Source organism: Drosophila subobscura, chromosome A (assembly GCF_008121235.1).
Source record: "Drosophila subobscura isolate 14011-0131.10 chromosome A, UCBerk_Dsub_1.0, whole genome shotgun sequence".
NCBI lineage: Eukaryota > Metazoa > Arthropoda > Insecta > Diptera > Drosophilidae > Drosophila > Drosophila subobscura.
Window position 1 is genome coordinate 2,529,415 of NC_048530.1, and position 10,380 is coordinate 2,539,794.

Genomic DNA, 10,380 nt, shown 5'->3' on the forward strand with positions numbered 1-10,380 from the left:
CATGCTGTCAGCGGACATTTTATTTCATTTATCTTCATTTGCAACATACGCACACACACACCCACACACACACACACACATGCACACATACAATCGGGTTGGGAGCAGACTCAGAGGCCATCGGGGGCCACTCTGATAATGTTTCGCACTCTCGCTCCACCCACATCAAAATTATCCGCCGCCCCGCGCCCGGTCCCATCAGCACTGGCAATGAAACAGAATTCGTTAATTTTACATTTTATGAAAATGAATTACATGAAAATTATACAATTTTCCCATTCAGACCAGCGACCGTGTGTGCTAGTATGGGGCTTGTATGTTTTTGTGTGTGTTTGTGTGTATGTGTGTGTGGCTGGGCGCATAAAACATTTCGCAGGCAGGCCATAAAATGGTATTCGGCACGCCTGCATTTTAAAAATTGCCATTGGACATGGTCCGAGCCACGCAAATGGAAAAGGGACAACCAAATCCCCCACCAAACCCCCGCCACAGCAGAAAACAGAGCATCAAAAAATATGGAGAAGGTGCGGCGAGCAAGAGGCTAAACGGACAAGGGAGTACCCTGTAGCATCAGAGATTATTGCATCTTGATAGAAAGAATACTCAGATGCAAGTATTTTATTTAATACATTAATCATTGCTTTCGGATGAGCGCTCGAGCATGCATTTCAGAATTTGCACATTGATCGATCAATCGACCGCTCAAGCACGAATGAAATGGGTTCGATAGCAAACCCAAGAAAGGAATAGATAGCCTGGAAATCTCATTCTAGGGTAGCAACACCAACACGAACAGCAACAGCATTCCCATTACGTTTTTGATGGCAGCGACAAAAATGTAAATTAGTCGCGCCAAAAAACAGGAAAAACGAGCGAAAAAAGCAGCCACGGCAACAACAATAACAGAATGGGGGAAAAACTTTTGGGATAATTTATGAAAGCAGAAAACGAGAGAACAAAGCGTAGGGGAAAAAATGAAAATGAAATGCGACGAAGAACCAAATTAAGAAAAAAAATATGTATGAACTGCGAAGGAAAACAGTTTGTACAACTGCTGGAACCGATAACACGTTCGGAGTTCTGTTCAAAAGTAATTTGTGGCCAGCACTCTGCCTGTATGTGTGGGCGTGGCGGTGCATGAAAATAATTGCAAAATTAAACGAACGAAAAAATAATAAGTAGAAGCAGGAGGTGGAGATGGAATTATGGAGGAGCCGAGACATAATGGATAGAGCGGCCAGCGCGAGTGCAGAAAAGTGTAGCATACTTAATGGGCATTGCAGAGTGCGAAGAGGGACAGGGAAACGGACAGGAACAGGGACTGGCGCCGACAGGAGCACGTGTTACATGGCGACCATTCGCATGTCAGGGACCATCATAAATTTCAATTAAGCCCGGATCAGATCAGACCAGAGCCAACTGTTAAACAAGGTTAATTTGTAGATAAAACCCAGGCAGCCAGGCACAAGTCAGCTGCCGGCAGTCGGCTGCTCCAAAGGGAAAGGAGTTTCACACTTCGCACACTCGAAGTCAGAGATTAGCAAAAACATCCCACAGCCCACACTCTCAGGAAAATTATGAAAGGAGGGAGCACTTTTCGTGGCTAATTCATGCAAATGCTTCCTGCAAATACTTCGCCTCCGCTCTGCTGTACTCTTCCCTCTACCCTATGCCCTGTTCTGCTCTTCCCTGTGTGTGTGTGTGTGTGTGTGTGTGTGTGTGTGAGCCTGTGACTGTGTATTGTGAGTGTCTGCAGAGTGTCTACCTCTTGAGTTCTCCTTGTGTTCTGCTTTTTTTTTGTGTTCTGTGGATTTTTATTCCGTTTGTTCATTTTCCCACCGTACACTTTTACCATTGGAGTTTTCGTGTTGAGTTCTTAGAGTTTCCATTTTGCGTTTCAGTTTTCCTACAGCCTCTCGTGCTACAGTAAATTCTACAGATTTCTACTTTTAGTGATTGTAATCTGATTGTAATCGAATAATCGAAGCAAATACACAAGAAACAGTCTACACACAGCCACAGACACTTTTGTAACTGTTTTGTGGCATGCAACTAATCGTTCCACTCTCTCTCTCTTTTCTCTCTTTCTGTAATTGTGTGCTCGGTCTCTGTAGGTGGACGTCAGATCCAGGACAGCGACTATGAAATTATTGTCGTGGATGAGAACAATCCGTCGGTGCTGGCGGATAATGATTCGCACTCGAGTGGACCGCCATCGATCAAGGTGAGTTTTGTAAGCGGAAATATAATTGAATGAATGACAGAGTGAAAGAATGAATGCTTGATGGAGTGCCTGATTGAGTGCCAGTGCCACAAAGAGGGAGATCAGTCGCATGACTCTACTTTGATGCATGCCACATGTGTCTGTGTGTGCGTGTGCGTGTGCGTGTGTGTATGGCTGTGTGACAGAATATGCTGCGTCGTAAGGATTGTATATTTATAAGAAAAAACAAAAACCAAACTAAACTTCATTTGCATGTGCAACGAAATCGCAACAAACGAAAACCAAAATTATCAAAAATACAAATCGAAAATGTCACAGGCCAACAACCAGACAACAACAACAACAACAGCCCATAATATTAACAACAACAACACTAAGACAACAACAACAACAACAAAAAGTACTACCATTCCGACAGCAGCAGCCGCTGCAACAACAACCACAACAACAACAATTAAAATCCAACAACAACCATTGTCACCACCAAAGCCAATGGTGCCACAGAAATTACCAAAGGTAACGATGAACAACAACACACAAAAAAAAAAGCAAAACAGTCACAAGAAGTACAGTCCACAGCCACAAAACAACTGCAACAAAAAACCATAGCTTTTGACCGTCTGTAAAATCACCCAAAAATACACTCACTCACCCAGCCACGCACCACTTACTCACCAACTCACCCCGTACTGCCACAGCCACATGCCACTTGCCACATGGCCCACAAACAATTTGAAGCACTGCTACTGTTACTGCCACTAAAGTTCGTCATTGAACCTTGCATTATTATTTTGGTTTTAATTCATTTCATTTCGTTTCGTTTCGTTTCATTGAGTGCTTTAATTAGTGCCGCACACACACACCCACACACACCCACAAACATTCATTCATCTGTAAATGTATTGATACTGATAGATACTCATAAATATTAATATAGCATATTGTATATATTTTTATTTGCATCAAAAATAAATTGCAATTGATGGTTTCCATTTGAAATGTAGGAGCCGGACTGGCTGCAGCCATAAACCTCGAGCTTCTACTTCGATAGTGCATTTTTCCTAGTACCCTTTAGACTGTTGCAAAAAAGATTGTAAAATTCGCACATATTCAGAGAACGAAAAGAAACTGAGTTTCCATTGAAAAATAATTATGAACCCTTTTGAGATGTGTAAAAATGAATTTCCCGGCAAAGAATTTGCCCCTTTGTTCGTTTTGTTTTTCGATTATCTCTGATTTCATTGGAAATTGGTTTTTGGTGGTTGAATGTACTTGCTCATGAGCTTGCAATTAAATTAAATTCTCTTTTCATTTTGCCATCTCAATCAAGGAATCATTTCACCCATTCACACACCCATACAGCACACTCACACCCGAAGCACACCGCACTCGAGTAGAGGAGCAGGACCCACCGGGCACCGGGCACCACCCAACCATGTCCAGAGCATCCACACTACCACGCAATGGTGTCCGGTGGGGGATGCCCACTGGTCATGTATGTTGTTAGTCAACCGCTGATGTATCCTCATTCTCATCCTAGTTTTTGTTTGTTTTTCTCTGTATATGTCTATGTCTATGTATGAAAGTGTGTCTGTATACATATGTAAGTGTATGTCTGTCTGTATGTATATCCCGTGCAATTAGTGATACATGACTGTGTGTGTGTGTGTGCCACACACTTCTTGGCTTTTACGTATCACATTTTTCGGTAGCCATTGCTTAATGAACTAATACTCACGCATAATTTATTCCCCCCACCCACCACCCCACCACCCATGCGTGTGTCTGGGCTAGTACTAAGTGCAATGCTTTCCCCCTGTCTCTCTCTCTCTCTCTCTCTGCGTCTCTCTGTCTGCAACTACACGCTCCATGCTCAATGGATGCGTGCATACATATATCACAGTTGACAGGAAGAGATAAGAGCTTGCATAGGGACTTGGATCTGGTCTGCGTGGATTGGCGTCCAGTGGATTTTGTATGGGTTTTCGAATTGAATATGGGGCTGTGTTTGTAGTGGTAGGCAGGACATATGGACACACTGTTACGGACATGACGCACACACACTTTTGAGGGCAAACAAAGACGACGATTGATTTCGTGTTGATGACATGCTGCACGCACCACTCTCACTGCCACACGCAACGGAACACAGCAGCAGCAGCAGCAGCAACAGCAACAGCTGACGCAACATGGATATGGGTGTCATGGGCCTCACATTTCCACATTTCACATTCAATCCGACAAAATACCCACCTCCACCTACCCCACTTACATTTTGTGGGGGCATGCGACGTGCGTGTGCAGCGCGTGCCGCTGACATTCTGTTGTATTTGACAGTTGACATTTGTCAAACGCTTTACAAAATTTGTCACATGCCCCACTCCCATCCGTTCCAACTCATGCGTGATCCATTCCGGGCATTCCGCCACGTTCCCATTGCCATTCGGATGAGTCGAATTTCGAGGTAATGGTTCGGGTTTTTTTGGGTTGTCGGTGCGAAATCTGGACTACTTTTATGCAAATCAGTTTGACAAACTGTCACCGCCAATGCCCGGGACAAGGAGTGGCCGCAAGGCAGGCAGGCAGCCAGCAGTAAGGGGAGGATGTATAAGGCGACGGGAGATATCTGAGCACTACTGGGACTGAGTCGATGACAAATGCATGTGTTGACCAAACCGAAGAAACGGGGGAAGGGCAAGTGAAGGGAGACAGGCTCGAGAATTTTGATTTATAGTTCACTATGCATAATTAATGTGCAAATGATAGGCATACATCAAAACCCACGCACACACACACCCACACAGCCTTTTAATGTATTCAAACCCACACACACACACACACACACACACACACACACAGAGAGAGTAAGAGAGTATAAGGAGAGAAAGGTCAAAGAGCAAAGCGTAGAATAACCACATCCAAGGGTTGCCCAATCCAGCTTGCTCCTGTGCTGACCCATCCCCCCACACCACTGCCCCCAAGCGAGCAGCCGTAAATTTATGCAATTTTTGATTACCTACTTATTTCTCATCTATTCCCCCTCCCAAAACCTCCCACACACCCGACAGAGTGTCGACTCGGATGTGGGCTCCCTGAATATGAACTCAACCGAGAACGAAGTTCCTGAGGTGGAGTCCTCTAGCGAGATCCTGATCGATGACCACCACAAGCCCAGCCACTCGAACGACGAGAGTTGGACGGATGTGAATCTGAATGAGGATGCCGCCGTTCAAGCGGCGAGCGCTGGCATGGTCGTTGGACTCGTCGATGCTGGCGACAAGCACGATGCCAGTCATCCTCATGGACAGCATGGACAGCAGACAGGCGGCACAGGAGCAGGAGGAGTGCCACAGCAGCAGCAACAGCATCAGCAGCAGCATCAACAGCAACATGGATCGATGGGGCATGGCATCATGGGGGCAGAGCGGGGCGACAAGCCCGACTCGGAGATCTCTGTGGTGCGTGTCCCCGATGGCTATGGCAGTGGCTCAACAGGGTCGGCCTCCGGTGCGCCTGTGGGACCCGGACAGGGCGTCGGCGGTGGCCAACGTCCGCGGCCCGAGGAGCTGCCAATGAAGGCGCCGGCACTCGTAGCCCAGCTGCCGCTGACGACGCCCTCCCGGGAGGCGAGTCTTACCCAGAAGCTGGAGATTGCCCTGGGACCGGTGTGTCCGCTGCTGCGCGAGATTATGGTGGACTTTGCGCCGTTCCTCTCCAAGACACTGGTCGGCTCGCATGGCCAGGAGCTGCTGATGGAGGGCAAGGGGTTGACCACGTTCAAGAACTCGCACTCGGTGGTAGAGCTGGTGATGCTCCTCTGCTCGCAGGAATGGCAGAACAGCCTCCAGAAGCACGCCGGCCTCGCCTTCATCGAGCTGATCAACGAGGGACGCCTCCTCTCGCACGCCATGAAGGATCACATTGTGCGCGTGGCCAACGAGGCTGAGTTCATCCTCAATCGGATGCGGGCCGACGATGTGTTGAAGCACGCCGACTTCGAGTCCCAATGCGCCCAGACGCTGCTGGAGCGGCGTGAGGAGGAGCGCATGTGCGACCACCTCATCACCGCTGCCCGTCGCCGCGACAATGTCATCGCCAGTCGCCTCCTTGAGAAGGTGCGCAACATAATGTGCAATCGCCATGGGGCCTGGGGCGATGTCAGTGGCGTCGGTGCGAGTGCGGGTGTGGGTGTGGGGACAGTTGCTGTCCAAAAGGGCACCTACTGGAAGCTGGATGCCTGGGAGGATGATGCCCGCCGGCGCAAGCGGATGGTGCAGAATCCACGCGGCTCCTCCCATCCGCAGGCCACGCTGAAGGCGGCCCTGGAGAATGGGGGCCCCGAGGATGCCATCCTGCAGACGCGTGACGAATTCCACACTCAGATCGCCGTCTCGCGATCCCATCCGTCGGCCCAGCACAACGGGGAGCTGCTGGACGATGCCGAGCTGCTGATCGAGGACCGGGAACTGGACTTGGATCTCACGGGACCGGTGAATATCAGCACGAAGGCGCGTCTGATTGCGCCCGGACTGGTGGCACCCGGCACCGTGTCCATCACCAGCACGGAGATGTTCTTCGAGGTGGACGAGGAGCATCCAGAGTTCCAGAAGATCGATGGGGAGGTGCTCAAGTACTGTGACCATCTGCACGGCAAATGGTACTTCTCGGAGGTGCGTGCGATCTTCTCGCGCCGCTACCTGCTGCAGAACGTCGCCCTGGAGATATTCCTCGCGAGCCGCACCTCCATCCTGTTCGCCTTCCCCGACCAGCACACCGTCAAGAAGGTGATTAAGGCCCTGCCACGTGTCGGCGTCGGCATCAAGTACGGCATACCGCAGACTCGTCGCGCCTCAATGATGTCACCGCGTCAGCTGATGCGCAATTCGAACATGACGCAGAAATGGCAGCGGCGCGAGATCTCCAACTTTGAGTATTTGATGTTCCTCAATACGATCGCGGGGCGGACGTACAACGACCTCAATCAGTACCCGATCTTCCCCTGGGTGCTGACCAACTACGAGTCGAAGGACCTGGACCTCAGCCTGCCCTCCAACTACAGGGATCTCTCGAAGCCGATCGGTGCGCTGAATCCATCGCGTCGCGCCTACTTCGAGGAGCGATACGAGAGCTGGGACAGCGACACCATTCCGCCCTTCCACTACGGCACCCACTACTCGACGGCGGCCTTCACCCTCAACTGGCTGGTGCGCGTGGAGCCCTTCACGACCATGTTCCTGGCGCTGCAGGGCGGCAAGTTCGACTATCCCGACAGGCTGTTCTCGTCCGTGTCGTTGTCGTGGAAGAACTGCCAGCGGGACACGTCCGATGTGAAGGAGCTGATACCCGAGTGGTACTTCCTGCCAGAGATGTTCTACAATGCGTCCGGCTATAGGCTGGGACACCGCGAGGATGGGGCCCTGGTGGACGACATCGAGCTACCGCCGTGGGCCAAGAGCCCCGAGGAGTTTGTGCGCATCAATCGCATGGCATTGGAGTCGGAGTTCGTCTCCTGCCAGCTGCACCAGTGGATCGATCTGATATTCGGCTACAAGCAGCGCGGACCGGAGGCCATTCGGGCCACCAATGTCTTCTACTATCTGACCTACGAGGGTAGCGTCGATCTTGACGGCATCCTCGATCCGGTGATGCGCGAGGCTGTCGAAAATCAGATCCGCAACTTTGGGCAGACGCCCAGCCAGCTGCTGATGGAGCCCCATCCGCCGCGCAGCTCTGCCATGCATCTCTCCCCGATGATGTTCAGCGCCATGCCCGAGGATCTGTGCCAAATGCTCAAGTTCTACCAGAACTCGCCCGTCATCCACATCTCGGCCAACACGTATCCACAGCTGTCGCTGCCCTCTGTCGTCACGGTGACCGCCGGCCATCAGTTTGCGGTCAATCGCTGGAACTGCAACTACACCGCATCCGTCCAGAGTCCCAGCTATGCTGAGTCACCCCAATCGCCCGGTTCCAACCAGCCGCTGACCATCGATCCGGTTCTGGGTGAGTACCACTCGCTACACTTGAAGCCAGGCTGGCACTTTATCATCCCTATTATCCCTATATCCCTCCCCCTATTCTGTAGCTGTTCATGGAGCCAATAACAATAGCAATGCGGTGAGCCGACGCCACTTGGGCGACAACTTTAGCCAAATGCTAAAAATCCGCTCCAACTGCTTTGTCACCACGGTGGACAGCCGTTTCCTGATTGCCTGCGGCTTCTGGGACAACAGTTTCCGCGTCTTTGCCACCGAAACGGGTAAGCCATTGGCATACCTTTCCCTACAGAGAGCGAACCAAAACTGTGCCTCTGTTCCCTCTGTCTCTTTCTTCTAGCGAAAATCGTGCAGATTGTGTTCGGACACTTTGGCGTGGTCACTTGCATGGCCCGGTCGGAGTGCAACATCACATCGGACTGCTACATTGCCTCGGGATCGGCGGACTGCACGGTGCTGCTGTGGCACTGGAATGCCCGCACCCAGAGCATTGTGGGCGAGGGCGATGTGCCCACACCGCGTGCCACGCTAACGGGCCACGAGCAGGCCGTCACCTCGGTGGTGATTAGCGCCGAGCTGGGTCTAGTCGTCTCTGGTTCATCGAGTGAGTATTACATGAGGAGGAGTACGTCTGCCAGAATGCAATCTTAACTATTTCCTTCACCTCTTCCTTTAGATGGTCCCGTGCTAATACACACGACATTTGGGGATTTGCTGCGTTCGCTGGATCCGCCATCGGAGTTCCATTCCCCGGAGCTGATCACCATGTCCCGCGAGGGCTTTATTGTGATCAACTACGACAAGGGAAATGTGGCCGCCTACACCATCAATGGCAAGAAGTTGCGCCATGAGACGCACAACGACAATCTGCAGGTACCATCTGCATATATCATAATATATCTATCACTTTTAGCTCTATAAAATCGTTATCTATTTGTTATACTGATCACATCACTTGATTATTCTTTCTCTCTCTTAAAGTGCATGCTGCTGTCGCGCGATGGCGAATACCTGATGACAGCCGGCGATCGTGGCATTGTGGAGGTGTGGCGCACCTTTAACCTAGCACCACTCTATGCCTTCCCCGCATGCAATGCGGGCATACGATCCCTGGCCTTGACACACGATCAAAAGTGAGTACTAGAAAACACCCAATTCAAATAAGAGCTAAGCATCGACAAGACCTTCAATTTCATTACTTAATTGCTTATTTTCCATGCAATTTTCCACTCTATTTCCACCTTGATTTGAATGTGTTTAGATACCTGCTGGCTGGACTCTCCACGGGCTCCATCATTGTATTCCACATCGACTTCAATCGCTGGCACCACGAGTACCAGCAGCGCTACTAATAATCCCAGTCACTGACATTCCAATTCCTGGAGAGCAAACAATCGAAGATCCCCGCAAAGGAGAAAGTAAATGAATGCTGAAAGATGAACTTAAAGAAATATGATGAATGGAGGATGGGTGATGGATGCAGAGAGCGAGAGCAGCAGCGTGAGATGATCGTTTTTTTTTCTATAGACCTTTACAAACTTTAGGCTAGTAAGCAAACACTATGGTTTTTTTTGTCTAGTAATAATTGTGCGTTGGTCGAAAACAAAAAAGAAAATTACAAAAAAAAAAAAAAAAATAACTACAGATAACATTTTTTTTACTAGAATTACGAATTGTATGTTAAGTTATGGCAATGGAAATGGCGACAGAGAGTATAGAGGGGGGAAAGGAGAGACGCAGAAGAAGAGGGAAAGGATAAAGGATAAAGGAGCTAGGAGATGCTTAGAATGCGGAGGCGGCTTAAGTAAGTAGTTGAAATAAGACAAATGAAGTTAGTGTTTATAAAACGCAATAAGCAGTTAATAAAATAAAAATATATAAAATCTACAAGTAAATCTACAGCTAATTCCCCACATGCATTACCATAATAACAACTAATGTAGCAAAAGTTCGCAAGAAAAATAAAAACAAAGTAAATCGATAACAAACAAAACCTAAAAAACGCAATTAGAGAAGGAAGAGAAGCCGAATCGGAAGCGGAAGAGGAAGCGGAAGGAAGTGGAAAGGGAAGCGTAAGGAAAGCGGAAAAATAGAATGAAACTAAAGCGGCCAAAAGTAGGAATGCGGGAATCGAGGAGCAAAGAGCTAAGAGCAAGGAAA

At 49.3% G+C, this 10,380-nt stretch overlaps 1 protein-coding gene across 22 annotated transcripts in view; it reads left to right on the forward strand.

Annotated features, from left to right (window-relative positions):
- Nucleotides 1–10,091, forward strand: part of LOC117900589 (neurobeachin) — a 185,220-nt gene extending 175,129 nt beyond the window's left edge. For 14 of the 22 annotated variants that reach the window (XM_034811052.1, XM_034811131.1, XM_034811059.1 and 11 more), the window contains 8 exons: nt 2,115–2,224; nt 2,543–2,740; nt 5,293–8,227; nt 8,310–8,483; nt 8,561–8,824; nt 8,897–9,093; nt 9,202–9,353; nt 9,482–10,091. In XM_034811052.1, the coding sequence (XP_034666943.1) occupies nt 2,115–2,224; nt 2,543–2,740; nt 5,293–8,227; nt 8,310–8,483; nt 8,561–8,824; nt 8,897–9,093; nt 9,202–9,353; nt 9,482–9,572 (4,121 nt within the window). In that variant the 3' untranslated portion in view covers nt 9,573–10,091. The remainder of the gene's footprint in view (nt 1–2,114; nt 2,225–2,542; nt 2,741–5,292; nt 8,228–8,309; nt 8,484–8,560; nt 8,825–8,896; nt 9,094–9,201; nt 9,354–9,481) is intronic. The other 8 variants (XM_034811123.1, XM_034811147.1, XM_034811172.1 and 5 more) reach the window with 1 other exon arrangement.
- Nucleotides 10,092–10,380: the final 289 nt, after the last annotated feature.